The 19,489-nt window shown below is 39.8% G+C and overlaps 3 protein-coding genes across 3 annotated transcripts; all 3 read left to right on the top strand.

The window, feature by feature from the left end:
• The first annotated feature begins 1,813 nt into the window (after positions 1-1,813).
• Positions 1,814-2,239, top strand: LOC133440634 (heat shock protein 30-like). Its single transcript, XM_061717957.1, has one exon. The coding sequence runs from the start codon at positions 1,814-1,816 to the stop codon at positions 2,177-2,179; it is 366 nt and encodes a 121-aa protein (XP_061573941.1). The 3' UTR covers positions 2,180-2,239.
• A 1,712-nt stretch (positions 2,240-3,951) lies between these two features.
• On the top strand, positions 3,952-4,672 carry LOC133441108 (heat shock protein 30-like). The gene has a single exon (XM_061718498.1). The coding sequence runs from the start codon at positions 4,010-4,012 to the stop codon at positions 4,598-4,600; it is 591 nt and encodes a 196-aa protein (XP_061574482.1). The 5' UTR covers positions 3,952-4,009; the 3' UTR covers positions 4,601-4,672.
• A 4,632-nt stretch (positions 4,673-9,304) lies between these two features.
• Positions 9,305-13,094, top strand: stbd1 (starch binding domain 1). Its single transcript, XM_061717337.1, has 3 exons — positions 9,305-9,642; positions 10,793-11,085; positions 11,180-13,094. The coding sequence occupies exons 1-3, from the start codon at positions 9,396-9,398 to the stop codon at positions 13,004-13,006; spliced, it is 2,367 nt and encodes a 788-aa protein (XP_061573321.1). The 5' UTR covers positions 9,305-9,395; the 3' UTR covers positions 13,007-13,094.
• Positions 13,095-19,489: the final 6,395 nt, after the last annotated feature.

Here is a 19,489-nt window from a genome sequence, read left to right on the forward strand (position 1 = left end):
AAGGGTGGGGGGCACTGGCCTGGTTCCACGCGTCCCACTGCGGGAGCACAGCTCCTCGACCATGCACCGGAGACCAGCCGATTCCTTCTTCTTTCTGTGGCGCCTCTTCGGAGCCATTGAGGGGAGCAACGCGGGCAGGGAAAGCCCAGCTCCAACACCCAAGACCTCCACGACTGGTGGAGGAGCGGAGGAGCCGAGGAGCAGCGCAGGCCCCGCAGACCCCCACAAGCGAGACAATTATGGTGTAGCATCGAGATGTGACTCCACATACTCTCCTTCTGAAGAACCGCTTGTTAAGCCTAAAACAAGCCAAAAACCACTGCCCGATTCCATTGAGGATTATAACTACCTTGCTACAATGGTTAATCGCTGTTCCATACCTCTACCAAAAGGTGTTTACTGGATTTGTGGCATGAAGGCTTACAAATATCTTCCAAACGGTTGGTCTGGAATATGTGGTCTGGGCCAGGTGGTACCAGCCATGAGAATCGTTGATGGGGGATTTATCCCATGCAGTTGAGGATTCGGCAAGGACCGCAACAGGGGGCATGCCGATGCTCTCACGGGAGATGGCTGCTGTAGGGATGATGGCCTTGCGGAATCGTGCTGCATTGGACTACTTATTAGCTTCTCAAGGGGGAACTTGTGCTGTCATTAAAACTGAATGTTGTACATTTATACCCGCAATGCCACAGTCCAAGAAATAACGCATCACTTGAAAGATATTGCCAAAATGTTATATACACCTGTCATAAGTAGTTTGTTTAATTGGTTTAAAGAACAGTTAGGACACGTTGGTTACTTGATATTTGAATTTGCTTTGTTGGCTTGTTGTTATTTGGTTTCCGACCACATATCTAAAGTTTACTTGCAAACATATGTATCACTCAAACTATTACTAAAATGATGTACTCCACTGTAAAAAAAAAAAAAATTGTGAATTGATGAAGCGTTTTGGCCGTTTGGCCCCCCTGCAGGGACACAGCGGCGCCTTGCGGATTGCTTTTGGCCTGTGCCCCCTTAAGACATAGACATGCGGGTTCCAGTTCCTGGGGACCCCTGCCGGGACATTGTCACGCAGGGTCCGGCGTCTTGCATCCCTGCCGAGACTTCCAGCCCCCACAGAGACAAAGACCATATACGGACTTCCTGATCCCTCAGGGGTGGTCCCAAAGCTAAAGATTCACGCCTCTGACTGTCACACTGACTTGTTTAATTCTGTTGTTTGTTCTTGTATAAAAAGCTTGTTGCAGGGCCACTCGATGTCAGCTCACCGACCGAGACACTGCGTCTGTGTCGGTCTGCTGAACGCCGGCTAAATAAAATCTCTCACCACAAAGCGGACTTCTGAACTGGTTTGATAAATTCCTCAACAACAGTGTGTAGTTGGCACATTATGTGCTTAGTAAATGATGGGATGTGTTTACTGTCTGATATGAAAACACAATTTTTACTAAGGTGTGAAGAGTTAATCAAGCTGCGTTTGCTTTTGCAAGAGAACTATAACGTTTTGATAATTTGGTGAAAGGTTTTCTCATTTGTGTGTAGAGTTTAGCAAAAATAGCCAATGTTGCAAAAAATGTGCTTAAGCATTCAGAAAAAACGATTCAATGACGATGAAAATGATTTCAGTCCTCTTTAAAAAATGCATTTATTTTTATTTTAGTTTTTCTTTTAGAGGTCATAAATATGATAGACTGTCAAGAGGACAGGTGAAGGAAACACACTCACCAAAATAAAATAAATGCATATATATAACATTGAAGTTTTGCCAAATATGGAGTTAACCATTAAGTTATATGCAGAAAACAAAATGTGCCAAACTGCTCATAAAGATATCTCTAAATGTCTAATCTCTCCAGAGGAGCTGTCTGTCAGACAGGTGGGCAGGAAGCTGACAGTCAGTGGGAAGTCCGAGAAGAAGCAGGAGGACGGGAAAGACTCCTACTCTTACAGACTCCAGCAGTTCAGACAGGAGTTTGATCTGCCTGAAGGAGTGAACCCTGAAACCGTCACCTGCTACCTGTCTCCAGACGGAAAAATCCACATCCAGGAAAGCAAAGCTCCAAGTGTTGAGGAGGCTGAGAGAGAGCTGACTATCAAGAGGAGCTCAGAGGAGGAAACCCAGCAGAGTGTGTGTTCACAGACAGAAGACAGCAGAGCAGAGATACACAACTGATCCCAGAACTAACCTGCAGACATGGACTTGATGTCTTAGTCAGGAATGTTTTATTTTCATAACTGATGACCGTTTGCAACTTTTGTATGTTTATATTCTTTCTACTAAAATAAAAGCTGCTTGTTGTAATCCTCACTTTTAATTATTTTAAAGATTTTGATGATCACTCTTAATGATTTCAGTCCTTTTTGAAAAAAATCATTTATTTTCAGTTTAGTTCTTTTTTAGGGGTCAAAAAATGTGATACTGTCAAGAGGGCAGGTTAAGGAAACACACTCTTACACACACACACACACACACACACACACACACACACACACACACACACACACACACACACACACACACACACACACACACACACACACACACACATGCACACATGCACCAAAATAAATTCAATGTATATATATATATATATATAAATGTGTGACTTTCAGGTTTTGCCAAGTGTGGTATTAACCATTAATTTATATGTAGAAAAAAACTGAATGTACCAAACTGATCTTAAATATATCTCCAAGTTTGGAAGAAAAAACATATCAAACAACATGAACAAAACATCATACCAATAAAATGATGTGACTTGCAATATAATATTCTACAAAATGTCTATATATCTCCATATATGTATAGTAAATATACAGCAGGGGCCTCTCCAAACTGTCAGCAATGTAAGACTACTTTAGGAGAAAGATTACACTGTCTCTGGGAATGTGAAAAGATTCAACGTTTCTAGCAAACTGTATGTGATGAGGTTAGTGTGATAATCGAACAACGATTAAGCCTAACCCACTACTATGTCTATTGGGATGTATCCTTGAAACACTAAGACGGCATAAAAACACTTTACAGTTTTTGCTTATGTTGGGCCGAAATGCTATTATGACTAAGTGGGTGGGAGAAGAAACTCCCTCAACACATTTGTGGAAGTCGTTGACAGCGGACTATATTTCTTTGGAAAGACTGAGATTTGGAGTTAGTGATTAGAGGTTCCTTTTTACAGCAACATTTGGCAAAATGTTGGAGTTCCTGGGAACTGCCTGAAATGTTGGATTCACTGAGGACCTTAGGAATCATTGCTGTGTATGTATTCTGGATCTGCTACATCTTTCAAATTATTTGTATATATACTGCACTGGACATGTATAATTTTAATAATGTATAATAAAAAGAATGTAAAAAAAGAAAAATGATGTGACGAAAATTTGATTGAAATTGTCTTAGTAAAAATAAAACAAGTAAAAGTATGACATCAGTTTTATAAGAAAAGTTAGAAGATTAAACCAATCAGCTAAAATGAAAAAACTGGATCCAAACCCTTTCCTTATAATTGAAGGTATTGGACAATGTTTCTATGTAAATGGATTTCACTTTTTAACAGATTAACTTACATAGTTTTCACAATCTTGTTGAGACCAAAGTCCTTGGAGCCATTCAAGATTGAAGAGTTAAAAAAATACATATAATACCAATATAATACCAAGGACTTTAAAATAACAGGTTATTCAAAAATGAATAGTTTGTCATATTAATGTACAGCATGGACCCTTACTTCATGGTTCATAACTAGGATATGATCACTACCGACAGCAGACTGCTCATCCATCAGATAATATGCGGTGACATCATGACTTCTGTGAAACAGCACCGCTCAGTGGAGCTCTTTAGAAAAGACCAGAAACTTCCTGAAGTGTCTGGACCTCCTCCAGTCAGAATATAAAGCTGGGGCAGTCTCACTGCTGAGACAGAAAGCACCACAGAAGACAACAAACACCTGAACAGAGTTTCTCCCTGAAACCAGAAGACTCAACAGCAACATTTGTGAAGATGCTGTGCTCTCATGGATTCCAGTCTGCTCTCAGTCCTTTCATGGACTTCCACTGGCCTGTACGCAGTCTGTGGCCAGAGGTCAGACCTCTGATCTACCAGCAGGACCTCCAGCAGAGAAACCTACAGGAGCTGATGGACAAACTCCAACACAGGATCCTGGAGGAGACGGAGCCTTTCCAGAGCAGCGTGTCCCTGCAACCAGTCTCCTACCAGCTGCAGAAAGAGGGAGAGTCCTTTGGCCTGATGCTGGACACTCCAGGCTTCTCTCCAGAGGAGCTGTCTGTCAGACAGGTGGGCAGGAAGCTGACAGTCAGTGGGAAGTCCGAGAAGAAGCAGGAGGACGGGAAAGACTCCTACTCTTACAGACTCCAGGAGTTCAGACAGGAGTTTGATCTGCCTGAAGGAGTGAACCCTGAAACCGTCACCTGCTACCTGTCTCCAGACGGAAAAGTCCACATCCAGGAAAGCAAAGCTCCAAGTGTTGAGGAGGCTGAGAGAGAGCTGACTATCAAGAGGAGCTCAGAGGAGGAAACCCAGCAGAGTGTGTGTTCACAGACAGAAGACAGCAGAGCAGAGATACACAACTGATCCCAGAACTAACCTGCAGACATGGACTTGATGTCTTAGTCAGGAATGTTTTATTGTGATAACTGATGACTGTGTGCAACTTTTGTATGTTTATATTCTTTCTACTCAAATAAAAGCTGCTTGTTGTAATCCTCACTTTTAATGATTTTAAACATTTTGATGATCACTCTTAATGATTTCAGTCCTTTTTGAAAAACATTTTTCATATTTATTTTAGTTCTTTTTTAGGGGTCAAAAAATATAATTGACTGTCAAGAGGGCAGGTGAAGAACACACTCGTACACACACACACACACACACACACACACACACACACACACACACACACACACACACACACACACACACACACACACACGCACCAAAATAAAATAAATGTATGTATATACATATATAAATGTGTGACTTTCAGGTTTTGCCAAACGTGGTATTAACCATTAAGTTATATGCATAAAAAGACTGAATGTACCAAACTGCTCTTAAATATATCTCCAAATCTGGAAGAAAAAACATATCAAACAACATGAACAAAACATCACGCCAATAAAATGATGTGACTTGAAATATAATATTCTACAAAATGTCTATATATCTCCATATATGTATAGTAAATATACAGCAGGGGCCTCTCCAAACTGTCAAAAATGTAAGACTACTTTAGGAGAAAGATTGCACTGTCTCTGGGAATGTGAAAAGATTTAACGTTTCTAGCAAACTGTATGTGATGAGGTTAGTGTGATAATTGAACAACGATTAAGCCTAACCCACTACTATGTCTATTGGGATGTATCCCTGAAACACTAAGACGGCATAAAAACACTTTACAGTTTTTGCTTATGTTGGGCCAAAATGCTATTATGACTAAGTGGGTTGGAGAAGAACCTCCCTCAACACATTTGTGGAAGTCGTTGATAGTGGACTCTATTTCTTTGGAAAGACTGAGATTTGGAATTTGTGGTCAGAGGTTCCTTTTTACAGCAACATTTGGCAACATGTTGGAGTACCTGGGAACTGCCTGAAATATTGGATTCACTGAGGATCTTAGGAATCATTGCTGTGTATGTATTCTGGATCTGCTACATCTTTCAAATTATTTGTATACTGCACTGGACATGTATAATTTTGATAATGTATAATAAAAAGAATGTAAAAAAAAGAAAAATGATGTGACGAAAATTGTATTGAAATTGTCTTAGTAAAAATAAAAAAGTAAAATTATGACATCAGCTTTATAAGAAAAGTTAGAAGATTAAACCAATCAGCTAAAATGAAAAAAACTGGATCAAAACCCTTTCCTTATAATTGAAGGTATTGGACAATTTTTTTAGGGGTCAAAAAATGTGATACTGTCAAGAGGGCAGGTGAAGGAAACACACTCTTACACACACGCACGCACGCACGCACGCACACACGCACACACGCACACACGCACACACGCACACACGCACACACACACACACACACACACACACACACACACACACACACACACACACACACACACACACACACACACACAAAAATAAGTTAAATGTATATATATATATATTATATATATAAATGTGTGACTTTCAGGTTTTGCCAAATGTGGTATTAACCATTAAGTTATATGCAGAAAAAAACTGAATGTACTAAACTGATCTTAAATGTATCTCCAAATTTGGAAGAAAAAACATATCAACTACCGGAAATGTCTACAACTACTGCTCCAGAGAATAAAAAGTATGCGTTTGAATGACTTGTTGGACATTTAAATAATTTCAAAAATGCTCAAATAACGAAAAAAAAATTTGGTACCCTGATGAAAATCTGAAATATATATAAATATATTATTACAGAATAAAGAAAGAAATGATTAAATGTCTCACATAGAACATTAAGAATTAAATAATGTTTGAATACGTCACAAATCTCAGAGGGAATTGAATTTAAATTTCCTCCTCGTATTATCTTGAAAGATAAAATAAAATAAAAATACCATCAAATTCCTTCTTACATTTCTGTCATTTCAAAACTGAGCTCAAGTCAAGCTATCATGTTGGACATACCTGTATGTTGAATTTTTTTGAGTTGATTTTCAAATATCAAATAATACTGAAAAAAATAAAATGTTTAAATTCCTTTAATGTAGATTTACAAATCAGCCGTAAAATGTTTTTTACATAAAAAAGAGGATTGTGGGTTTGGTGATAGAAATACAGGTCATAAACTTTGATTCCTCCAGTACATTTAACACCATTCAGCCTGCATTACTGCATAAGAAACTCCAGAAAATGCATGTGGATGCCTTAACAATCACCTGCATGACTGACTACCTGACAAACAAACCACAGTTGGTGAGACTGAACGGTTGTGTGTCTGACCAGGTCGTCAGCAGCACAGGAGCACCACAGGGGACTGTACGCACACTTCTTCTCATGCTGTCCAGCATCAGTCGGGGTTCTGTCGTCTGCAGAAATACTCAGATTACTCTGCAGCTGTAGGGTGTATCAGTGATGGACAAGAGACTGGGTACAGGTGGACCGTTTTTTAGCATGGTGTGGGAACAATCATCTAATCTTGAAAGTGAACAAGGCAAAGGAGAGCCAGGATTAAGTCGAATAGCTTTTCCATCATGGGAGAAAAACTGCAGGTGGTGGAGCAGTATAAATACCTCAGTATTCACCAGGGCTAAAAACAGACTAAACTAGAGATACAATACTGAATAAGATTGTCATGTACAGTGCAATCACATCTGCAGTCGTCTGTTGGGGGAGCAGCATCAGAGTCAGTGACTTAAAGGAAATTAACAAACTGATAAAGGAGGCCGGATCAGTTCTGTTGAGTTTTGGAGCCTCTGGAGCTGATGGTGCAAAGAAGGATACTTCATAAAATAAGGAAGATCATGGAAAACCCCGATCATCCTCTTCATGACACAATGATCCAGCAACGGAGCATCTGTAGTCAGAGGATTCTTCAGATCCGCTATAACACGGACTGCTACAGGAGATCCTGGCACAGCAAAACACCTCTACAACGAGTTTTTGATGATAATGAAATCATTAAATAATTACTTTTGTAACAATCAAAACCCCTTCAGGTGATAATAAAGTATTTTTGAATTAAATTGAATTGAATTGAACAGCATAAATGTACAGTCAACACTAAAACTTGCTGTAGCTACTGTCTGGCAAACAGAACCAACAAGTTAGATGTAAGCATTCAAAGACATCTGAAGATCATTTTATGACTCACCTTACGATATATGACAAGGAATCTGGATGTCTTTTTCTTTTGTTCTTGAAAAATGTTCCACCTTCTATGCTGAAGACTGTCAGTAAGGACTGGTGTGGAGTTGACAAGCTCTTTTCCAATTTAAAAACAAAAAGAAATGTTGCCAAAAATGACAATATTAAACTTTAAACCAATGTTGGACTGTAAACAGATCTCCACCAAGTGGTGCTGTTTCACAAAGGTGGTCCATTTACAGGACTTCCCCTGAAATATTATATGATATATTATATAATATCACATAATCAGTGTTTTTTTGTTTGTTTGTTTGCTATTCCAAATGTTTTAAATCACCCAGCCTATTTACCAACATGTCATTATATCCATTAAATTTAAAATGCATGTTTTCCAGGTTTTTTTTCCATAAGCTTTTCAAGTCTCCTTTTACTCTTCAATAAGTTGTCAGAGGACCAGTAGCCAAACACAATAATTTTTCAATTTATCTAAATCAATGCACAAAAAAAAAAAAAAAGGGTTATGCAAATCGCCGTCAGGAAACTACGGAAGAGTATTAGGGCCATGCATGCAGGAGAAAAAAGTTGAAATGTCGAGATTAATGTGGAAATACAATTTCCAGAAAAAAGTCGAAATGTCGAGAATAATGTTGAAATACAATTTCAAGAATAAATTCGAAATTTCGTGAATAAAGTCGAAATTTCGTGAATAAAGTCGAAATTTCGCATTTCAACTTTATTCACGAAATTTTGACTTTTTTCTCAACATTTCGACTTTTTTCTCGAAATTGTATTTCAACATTAATCTCGGCATTTCCACTTTTTTCTCTGCATTTCCACTTTTTTCTCAACATTTCGACTTTATTCACGAAATTTTGACTTTTTTCTCAACATTTCGACTTTTTTCTCGAAATTGTATTTCAACATTAATTTCGGCATTTCGACTTTTTTCTCGACATTTCAACTTTATTCACAAAATGTTGACTTTTTTCTCAACATTTTGACTTTTTTCTTGAAATTGTACTTCAACATTAATCTCGACATTTCCACTTTTTTCTCGGCATTTCCACTTTTTTCTCAACATTTCGACTTTTTTCTCGATATTTCGACTTTTTTCTCAACATTTCGACTTTATTCACAAAATTGTGACTTTTTTCTCAACATTTCGACTTTTTTCTCGGAAATGCATAATTAAAAAAAAATGTTCCTCCTCTAAAATATATATTTTTTTTTTTCTCCTGCCTGGCCCTAATACTCTTCCGTAGGGAAACACATATTCTTGTCAATGGAAACTCCTCAAAGTGTATTTTTTATTTCGTCTCCTCTGAAGTCCCATCCCCCCAGAGGAGGACACATTCATTCCCATTTTTTTTATCAATGAAATCAGCGTCCCGTGATTCCCTCGGCCAATGAGCGTGTCACACCTGCAGCCATTCACAGCTCTTTAGTAGTAATTAAGAGTCGCCACACAGCAGCTGGTCGGGCACAGCCGAGTCACGTTAGTTTGCTGCAGGGTTTTTCCCCCTCGCACGGACCCGCGGACAGCCAGGGCTCTCTGTCATCAGCTCCCGATGCAGGTGAAGAACAGCAACCCGGCGGCCATGGAGAGATCGGATCTGGCCTCGCTCTTCTGCATGATCGGACGGCACGGCCCCGCAGTGGCCGTGATGGCCGTGGTGTCCGTGCTGGCGGGTCTGCTCCTCTACCGGAGCGTGAGGGGGAAGCGGAGGAGGGCCGAGGCCGAGGCGGGCGACGGCGAGCGGGACGAGCCGCGGCTGCGGCCGGAGCCGGAGACGCTGCGCGGCGTGGAGGCAACAGGTAAAGCCGAAATTATGGTTCCGCGTTAAATCGACGCAGAACCTACGGCGTAGGCACTAAACTTCAGATATTTAGTCTTCATCATCAGAGTGTGGGGGTCTTTTTTTTTTTTTTTTTTTCTTTTTCTTTTCTTAATGAAGGATTTCACATGCTTTGATCCGTCTTTGCTTTTGGTACACTGAGAAAAATAAATCTAAGCGCATGTAAACATAAAATATTTAAATCTGTGATATTAACAATTAAAAATGAAGTTTGTTGCTTTACATGAATACATCTAGTTTGGAACTTAATCTGCATTTGTTCAAAAAACAAGATATTGTGCATTTTTTCCTTCACAAGCACTATTTATGTAATCCCAGGCAATCTTTTCATAAACACACAAACAACAAGCAATGATCTTGTTGTATTTACTTTTCCTTTAACAATTTTATTGGGCAGATTGACCAACGTTTAGATGAAAGATGCTTTATTTGTTTAAGTAGAACACAGTAAAAAATCTTGCTTGATCTACTTAAAAAAAAAAAAATTAAGGCAACTTTTTCGCATGAGATTTTTATGTAGATCTTTGTATAAACTACTTAATTTTTAGTATGTACAAAATTCTTTTGTAAGTAAAGTCAACATAATTTTGATAAATAAAGTAAACTTAACACTTAAGTTGACTGTACTTGCAAAATGTAGTATTTACATCCAAAAAATTAAGTAGTTTATACAAAGACTAGTCTTTCTTGATCTACATAATAATCTCAGGCAAAAAGTTGACTTATTTTTTTTAAGTAGATCAAGCACAATATTTGTATCAGTGTATGCTGTAACAATGATGCATATTTACCACGCTGAGATAAAATTGAGAGGATTAGCAAGGATATTGGCCGAGATGAGTAATTACTTGTGCCATTGATTACTTGAGTAACTGCCACTTTTAACAGGCTACAAAGCTGGAGGGGAGCATAAGATGCAAATGAGAACCAAATCTAACTTGTCTGTCACTGTTTGGGGCGGGTGATAAGAAGTACTTTTTTTTTATTTAAATAAAAGCAACCTGTGTACCTTCACCATCCTGCCTCCCCACCAGCAAATTAAATTGTTTAATTCTATTCAATTTCAATATTTTTTTTATGTTTTTTTTTTTCTTTCTCATGCATCACAGGTCCGAGTGAGGAAGCCCTGCCAGATACTAAGAATGCACCTCTCAGGAATCGACGTGCAGCTGCTGAACCGAAGCCTCAACATCATTGTCCTCCTAAAATGGGCTTTGAGCCAGATGAGCCCCACACATCACTTGTGCTCAGCTCTGTTGATGTTGCAGGGAGTTGTGCAGAAGAAACCCACACAAACCTGAAAGTTGACCTCATAGGAGCTGTGGATACATATGCTTGCCACCAGGATTTAATAAATGCCGTGAAAGAGGTCTGCGACGAGATATGTGCGAGTCCCGAAGAGGTGAGCTGCCAGGTTTAAATTGAAATTTTCTACCGCCACCAATGTAGTTTGTACTTTTCTGTGGAAGTAAGACATTTCTCATCTTTGCATCTAGGTGCCAGAATCAGAGGGAGAAACTGTGACAGATGTTTCATGTGAGAAAATCTTTCAGAAAGAGGCTCCTGTGTGCATTTCAAACAGCCCAGTTTTCTCCAAACCAAACGTTCAAACAAGTCAAAGGGAAGATGGTGAGACACCACAAGCGGCCATGGAGTCGTATGTGGAACAGCAGGTCGTTGCTACGGATGTACCCATCGCTGTCAAAGAGGCAGAGGTTAAAATGGAGAACTTGCATAGTGATGCTATTGAGTTTTCTGACTATGACTGTAACTGCCCCTCTCTAGAGGAAGAAATGAAAGAGGGTCAACCGACTGCTTTACAACATGAGCCCGAGTCTTTGCAGCATGAAGATGTTACCGAGGATGATCAGAATGCTGATCATAGTCTCGTCAGTGAAGTGATGGAGAAAGATGTGGGTGAAGACCCTTCGAAAGTTGATGTAACGGTACTGAAACCTGAGGAAAAAGTAATTGCCGACCATGAAGAGGAGAAAATGCCGTCCAGTGGTGAAGAACATGGTGTGTTAAGTGAAGTACTTGGTCCAGCTTTGGAATGTTTGAACCTGTCAACTGAACCACAGCTTGAAATTAGTGGTAACAGGCTGTGTTTTCCAGAAACTGTTCCCAGTCCTTTTCCTGATCCTGCACATCTTAAGGAAAATCAGCATGAAAAGAGTGACGCAGTTGAAATTAAAAGTGTTGGCCATCTCGAGTTCTCGTTCCAAAGGGACCCAGACGTAATCACTTATGAAAAAGTTACTTTAACGGCTCCTGAGAAAACCACAGAAGTGCTGCCTTCCCTCCACGAAGATAAATTTGACCAGATGCAGAATATTGAGGCTCCCGACATGACTGAGGGCATCAAACCACCCATCTGTCAAATTCAACCTCTCACTTTTGACAAAAGTGAACTCACTTGGTCCTCTTATGGAGTTGGGGAAGAGAGCGGGATTTCGAGTATGACCGTCAGCCCTGATTTACAAGATCCTTATGAGTGCGACATGACTCCTGAGAAGTTGGCCCTCTCTGTACTGCATCATTGTCCACAGGGTGAGGCTCAGAGCAGGTTCTTCTCTGACGTAGTCGCCACTAATGAATCCGACCAGAGTATTGTTCCCGCTGTATCTTCATCACAGCAGTGCCAAAGTAAAAGTCCAGATGAGTCTCGTACGTCTATTGAAGACGCTCGGGACGGGGCGGTGGGCCGTTCTGTAGTGCTGGTTGCAGCCGGTGACACTTTAGCTGGTGAGCTGAAAAAGGCTGTGGATGGAAAAGCTGACCTTGAAGGGGCAGAGAAGGAGGGAGATGAGATAAAGACTGAAATCAGCATCATGGAGGCAACTATGGACAATAACGAGTGGATCACAGATGGTAACTATCACGTAAATTCCTGGATAAACTTATCGGTTCCGTCTTCAGCCCAAAATTCACAAACTGACGCAGAGGCTGAACAAAATGACACCCGTTCCCTCCCTGATAAGGACTCTGAAACCAGCAGAAAGATTTTAGCGGTCCAGCCCATGCCCCAAAATGTCAATGTAACCTTCTGCACCCACTATCTCACTCAGTCGCCGTATCAGAAAGTGGCCGTCACGGGGAACCAGCAGGAGTTGGGCCACTGGAAGGGATTTGTTCCACTACAGAGTGCCAAAGACGGGCACTGGGCCGCTGTGGTCCGCCTGCCTGCCGAGAACCACGTGGAGTGGAAGTTCGTGGTGGTGGATAAAGGCGAGGTGTGTCGCTGGGAGGAGTGTGGTAACCGACTCCTCGATACAGGTCACGGAGACGATCTGCATGTGCACAAATGGTGGGGATTCCACTGAAGAGGGCGGAAGAGTTAGAGGGGTTTGGGTAATAAGCTGGACAAGATGAAGGGATATTTTATGAAAGTGGGTTAATGGGTGGGGGGGGGGCTTAGTAGACTTGACTGTTTAAGAGTGGGCCAAACTTGGTTAATCTTTCGACTCAAGATTGCTTGTGATGTTTCAGCATAAGGGTTTTCCGCACTGAAACATCAATGGCTGATCAATTTGGTCAAATGGGTGGGGGGGGGTCTTATTGCTTATTTTATGTTTCTATTTAATATAGTAGAACAAACTCATCAAAATAACAATGTTGATCACTTGACACTTGAGCCTTATTTCAACAGCTGCTTCCAGGCTGACGCTTCCAAGCACTGGCTTACAAACGGTAGATCGGCCTTGAAATGTAAGTGCGTTGTTGGAAAGTTTGCATCTTGACTGCATTTCAAAGCCAGTGACTTGGTGAGTTTGTCTAAACTGGAAAGATGGCAATATCTACAATTATGCAAAATGTACTTCCTTTGGGTGTGTTTTTTTTTTGTTGTTGCAAGCATTTGATGACATGCTGCTTAACTAATGCAATATGGGGATACATGCACAGTTCACTTTCACTACAGCAATAATTGTTCCACAAATTGTATAACTGTTACTTCATCACTATTAAAATGTGATTGCTGCTTTTATCTTATGGTATATGCATGCCAGACTTAACTGCTGCTCTATAAATGTGCCTTTTGTTTTTTGACAATCATTTGGTCATTGAATTACTATTTGTCCTTGTGCTCTGTAGCATTTGTGTGATTAGTTATTTGTGGTGGTTAATGCTCTGATTTGTAATTAAAGTGTAAAATAATAAACTAAACTCATGTCTATCGTAGTTTGAATGTTCTTTGCATTTCGGCGTCCTAAAAGACATTAGGGTCAAGTTGTTTTAGAAATCCCCCACCGTGTCAAACCTAACTCCAACAGTCGTCTTACACCCATTGCTTCTGTGCCAACACTCCACTAGTCTCCCTCTGTAAAAAGTCAGTTTAACACCAGGAGATGCTTCTCCCACATGTTAACTGTCTTTGTCCCATTTACTCTGTCTAAATGCCAGCGACTATGTAAGGCACTAACCCATGCCACTTTAAACTGAGGCATCATCTGTTGGCTGGAGGGAACCCTTTTTTTTTTTTATTTTGGAGGCTTATAGTTTTTAATTGTGACTGTTGGCTTTTCAGCCCTTGATGCTAGATGTCTCATATTTGACGCATACCTCTCAAGACCCCTGCGCCATCCCTGACTTTTTTTTTTTTTTTTTTGAGCTTCAAATAGAAAATAAATTGCCCAAAAGGCAAAATTTAGCAAACTTTAAAAGAAAACATAAAAATGTATTTTTATATCTAGCAGTGAGGGTTTAAATTGCAATATGACCAATTTACTACTCCAGAATATCCCATCAATACCTTAAGAACTAAGATTTCATGACAGTATGTGGTTGAAATCAAATTGGCTTAATTTCCACTGGACTTTATTTTTTACTAATTTCATGTATAAGCTACTGACTGCAGCGTTAAAGTTGACTTGGCATATTTCTGAAACAGTTTAACTGGATCAGCTAAACCTGATGTCTTTGTTCCAACACTAATTGGGCTAAATCTTTTCCAGTTTAGCACACTTAAACTCCAAATGTGATTTAGGAAGTGCTGTATTGAACAATAGCCACTGGCTAATCAACAGTGCATGCTGGGATTTTCTATTTTTGCGTAGTCTCTCATTCTGTACAAGTGCTTGCATTTTTGCGTGGCCGACTCAAAACACTGCTCGTCTGTGGGCGGCATGGTGCACTTGGATCACTGAGGAAAGATTCACTTATCAGCTAAGCATGAACATGTTGCACTGTCTGAAGTTCTGCAAATGATTAACACATGTTGCAAAAAACTAACACTCAGTATTGTGAGGTGATGCACTCACTCTTTTGAACCATTGCCTAAATACTTTTATTGAATTTTCAAACTAAAGGACAAAACTGTGGCCTTGTTTTGAGGCCAGCTGGCTCAGAAGAGGCTCATGCAGGGAGAGCGTCATTAGCGACATATTTTCCTGCCAGCTTGTCGGCTCCACTCGGCTCTGTTGAAGGTCGTACTGTATCTTATTTTAATCTCGTGGTTGGTTGGTGACTAGATTTGCTTTCATGCTACACATGAAAGCGGTTATCAGGTAGTTTAAAAAAATTATTAATGTGCATTTAATAGAAACGGGTGGTTCTCAACTCAATCTTTATTTATAGAGCACAGTTTAAAACTGAGGTTGACCAAAGTGCTCTACAGTTAAAAAACAGCTGAATAAAAAGCATATATTACAAAGAGATTAAAAAAATTGAATAAGATGCGTACAAAATACAATACAATGAAATAAAGAGTAAAATAGAAAAAATGTAAATAAGTTTGAAATAAAATTTTGCCAGAATCCGCCAAAACTAATCAAAAGCCAGAGAGGAAAAGTGTGTTTTTAAAGCTGATTTAAAAACATCAAGTGATTGTGCAGATTGAACATGAAACGGCAGGTTATTCCAGAGTTTAGCGGCCGCCGCCACAAGGCTCTGTCCCCTTTGGCCTTCAGTTGTGTTTTTGGGCGACCAGTAGCAGCTGATTGGAGGATCTCAATGACCTGGCATGACCTGGTTGTGGGTATTGAGGAGCCAGTCAGATAATGGGGGGCTAGTCCATTAAGAGATTTAAAAAAAAAAAATCAATAAAATGTTAAAATCTATTCTAAAAGCAACAGGGAGCCAGTGCAGCACATCTAGCAGGAGATACTGTATGTGGTCACGCTTACGCCTGCCAGTAAGGAGGCGGGAGCTGCGTTTTGTACCAGCCCAAACTAAAGAGATTTGCAGTAATCCAGTCTTGTGTTAATCAAAACATTGATAACAGTCTCCAAGTCTTTTTGTGGCAAGGATCCTTTTACTTTTGATAAAATCCTTAAATGATAAAAACATTTTTTTATAACTGAGCCGACTTGGCGATCAAATTGTAGCCTATCATCAAATATCACCCCCAGATTCTTTACAGAAAACTTAATGTTGGGTGTAATAGGACCCAAAAAGCCAAAAAGAAAGTCTGCTAGTTCTGAGATGGGCTATTTGAGGTGAAACCAATGTGCGAAATAATGTTATTGTATCTGTTAATTGTAGCTCATTAGCATCTACTCAGTTAAGAGAATTTAATCGTGCAAAAACACAAAGAGCTTGAATGCTCTTAACTGGTCCAAGGATACATCAGACTTGCTGAATAACTACTGCAAAGCAATCTTAGTTATCTTAGTCTTTAAAAAAAACAAACCATATCAGGGGCTTTAAGTACATCTTGTATTGAGCTGCTGTCTCATATCTGGTGTGCACGTGGTTGTCTGTGAAATCTGAACCCATCTGAGCTTTTACATTTGGAAGGCTCCTCCATCCTCAAACGTATCCAAATGTGCACACCTCAATGTATTGAACCACAGTAAAATCAATAATGTGCAGCTCTTAGCCAAACAAGTCCTCGGGGAATTGTTCGACCAAACTTAAAATTGGGTCAAAAGGACAGACACCAACTGGAAGTCACACGATTTCTGTTTCAAGCATTACGTTTAGGTCCTTTTTGTAATGTGAGACAAAAATAACAGTATAGACCATCTTGGTATACCATTATGTATGTGTTTATTAATGGATTTTAATGTATTCTCAGCTACTCTGTTCAGAAGAGAAGAGACTGATTTAAACAAAAAAAAATGCTTGCATGGAGATCTAGATCAATTCTGAGTCGTGTTGCGACTGCTTATTGCCACATTGGTATGCTTATTGGTTTATTTACAGATATTCCTTTAACTGTTAACCTGTCCACAGTGAAGCCTGCCTCTTGCAGGATGACACTCAACAGCATGACGCAGGTATGAAAAATGGATGGATGATGTCAGCCTCATAACCTTCTTGCAGCAGTAGAACCCAGCAGCGTGTTTATGCCTTTGGTCCTGCGTTGGTTTTGTGCAGTGAAATTGTAGTACACCCCTCACTGCTGCTAACGTGGCAGCCGGGACTGTGCACTTTCTACGGTTGAGGCTAATCCTTTATTTAGACATAAGGATTAAAGTTGACACCACTTCACCTCTTCTTGTCTCTGCTTGTCTTCGTTTATGTGTCTCCCTCTTCCACATAGCACACGGGCAATTTGACATTCAAACCCTTAAACCACCATAAAACCAGTGTTTGATCTCTGCTAAAGCAAAAGTCTTAACACTCATTCACCATCCTAATCTGCAGGCCCTCGTGTGTCAAGTGCTCCCCACCGTGATTTAGGCTGTCTAGACTGGAGGGAACAAAGCCCTCAAATCATCACCCTCAAATGATTATTCCCCCATTCCCACTGAATGTTACTGTGATAGTAACATACAGTGGGAATGGTGGATAGGAAATACTTTAACTACGTGATGGTAGGCTTACTGCTTATGACTACAACTGCACTTATCTTTCTTTGGTAGTCTAAAAACATTGCTGTTTGTTAACAAAATTAGAAGAAGAAAAGACATACTAGTCTGAACCTTGGTGGAGAATCATAGCATGGGTTAAGAATAAGCCTGTGCATTTTGAAGGTGTTGGACAACGTCAGCACTGGGAGTTCGACCTGCTTCCCAACTCTTTTATTTTTTTTCTCAACGTTTTGTATATAATTTTGTAAAAACCTAAAAACCCAGTGATGATCAGGATTCTAATTTGCATGACTTTAAGTGTCCTGGGCCTTTTATAAGAGTAGAGGCACTGGTTTGTTGTCAATTCTCATCCCTTTTCAGCGATTGCTTGACAGGCAGGGTAACTGCACTATGACATGAGATCTGAGGAACTCAATGCTGGAGTACTATATGATGTGGAACAGAAAGAAAAAACATAAAAAAATAAACTTACATGTGCTTACAGCATGTCCCCTTGTGGTTTTGCCCAGATAAATGTCTACAGAAGTATTAGAGTTAGGTGCTATTGGTAAAGCACACCAAGCAACTTCTCTTCCCTGTTTCTTCTAGATTCAGTAATTTCCTTTTGGGACTAAATGAAGTATTACTGAATTAAAATGAACTGAATTGAATTGAATTATCCTTTAAACTCAGACTAACTTCTACTTTTTCTTGTTTCTTATTTCATCAGTTAGACTCATTGCTTTGTAAATTGACAATAAATATCCTCCCCAGAAGTAGACTGGTTCTTCCAATCTTATGGGATGTCTGAACTTACATCATAAGACTAAAGTGTGTACTCTGCATATACAAAGCAGAAATCCTCAGCTGCAGTGTTGGTAGCTTAATGCAAAAAACATGCTATGCGCTGTAAAGGTTAAAGACCTATTTTTTAATGGAGGTGTGAAGGGACACTACTTTTTTTCATTAATTAACATATACTTTAAGATCCTGTGTGATAAAAAGCTTAAGGACATCCAGATTTGCTGTCAGGAGTTCAGCATTTTTAAGGAAAGCCCTATTCTGTTAATCATGCGTGTCCTCACTAACGCTGCCCCTCCTCAGAGCAGTGCACTGCTGCCGGGGAAGCTGCAACACATTCTTGCTCCAAGTTGGACTGCCATGTGTGAAATTCTCTCCCTCCTGAAGCTGAGCCCACCGTCTCTACTTACAGAGTTTGAAAGATCAGGCTGCTGCTTTCCACCTAAACTTTGACCTGGAGGGATTGAGTGATACTCTGAGGGAGAATTGGACTTTACTGTGTCTCTGTAACAATCCGTCAACGTGCATCTATTTATAATCCAGGAGCTTCCTTGAACTCCTTTTCATTTTATTCTCTTTTGTTCGTTCTAGTTTGTGGACTGAGCTGGCTGACATTTTAAATGACATTGCTGCCTATTTTAGTCACAATAAATGTCATTGTGGATTTATGACATTGAGGATTTAAGTAGCTGTTCTGTGCATTTTCTCTGTGGCAGATGCATTTTTGAGGCTGCAGCAAATATCTATGTACATTTTCCTTACTACCTAAATTGTGACTTTATTCAAAAAAGAAGTTGTGAGATTACCAATCAAATGAGATGTCTTTCTTAGGGTGTGCCACACAAGGACACTATTTATAAAGCATGACAGTCTTCATTCCTACTCCATACTATCAAAGTGACTGTCTCCTTCAGTGGAGACAGTCAAGCCTGCTGACGGTGCTTCATGGCCTTAAAGGAAGGAGCAATGAGTGAATGCTAAAGTAGAGTGGGGGGAAGTCTTTTGAGCAGACCAAGATCATTTTAGAAACAAAAAATCCATTAAATGGTGTAGTATTAAAATGCAATTCAACACCACAGCTGTACTTTTTCTGTTACTGTAACCAAACTTTTAGCTTCCGTTTAAGCCATTTAATCAAACAATTTATAAACCAGAAATGTCTTGGGTTTTAATACTGCTTCTCTTTCCTGCCAAGTGAAGTCTCAGTCTTTTCAATTATGCATTAGAAATGTCTGCACAAAGCCATAGAGTGTGATATACGCCACCTATTCT

The sequence above is a fragment of the Cololabis saira genome, chromosome 3 (genome assembly GCF_033807715.1).
Source record: "Cololabis saira isolate AMF1-May2022 chromosome 3, fColSai1.1, whole genome shotgun sequence".
Classification (NCBI taxonomy): domain Eukaryota; kingdom Metazoa; phylum Chordata; class Actinopteri; order Beloniformes; family Belonidae; genus Cololabis; species Cololabis saira.

Bases quoted from the DNA above. Each gene is read 5' to 3' on its own strand.
- LOC133440634 (XM_061717957.1), top strand. From the start codon at position 1,814: ATGTGCCAAACTGCTCATAAAGATATCTCTAAATGTCTAATCTCTCCA.
- LOC133441108 (XM_061718498.1), top strand. From the start codon at position 4,010: ATGCTGTGCTCTCATGGATTCCAGTCTGCTCTCAGTCCTTTCATGGAC.
- stbd1 (XM_061717337.1), top strand. From the start codon at position 9,396: ATGCAGGTGAAGAACAGCAACCCGGCGGCCATGGAGAGATCGGATCTG. The intron at 9,643-10,792 runs GTAAAGCCGAAA...CATGCATCACAG, and splicing joins GCGCGGCGTGGAGGCAACAG to GTCCGAGTGAGGAAGCCCTG. The intron at 11,086-11,179 runs GTGAGCTGCCAG...CTTTGCATCTAG, and splicing joins TATGTGCGAGTCCCGAAGAG to GTGCCAGAATCAGAGGGAGA.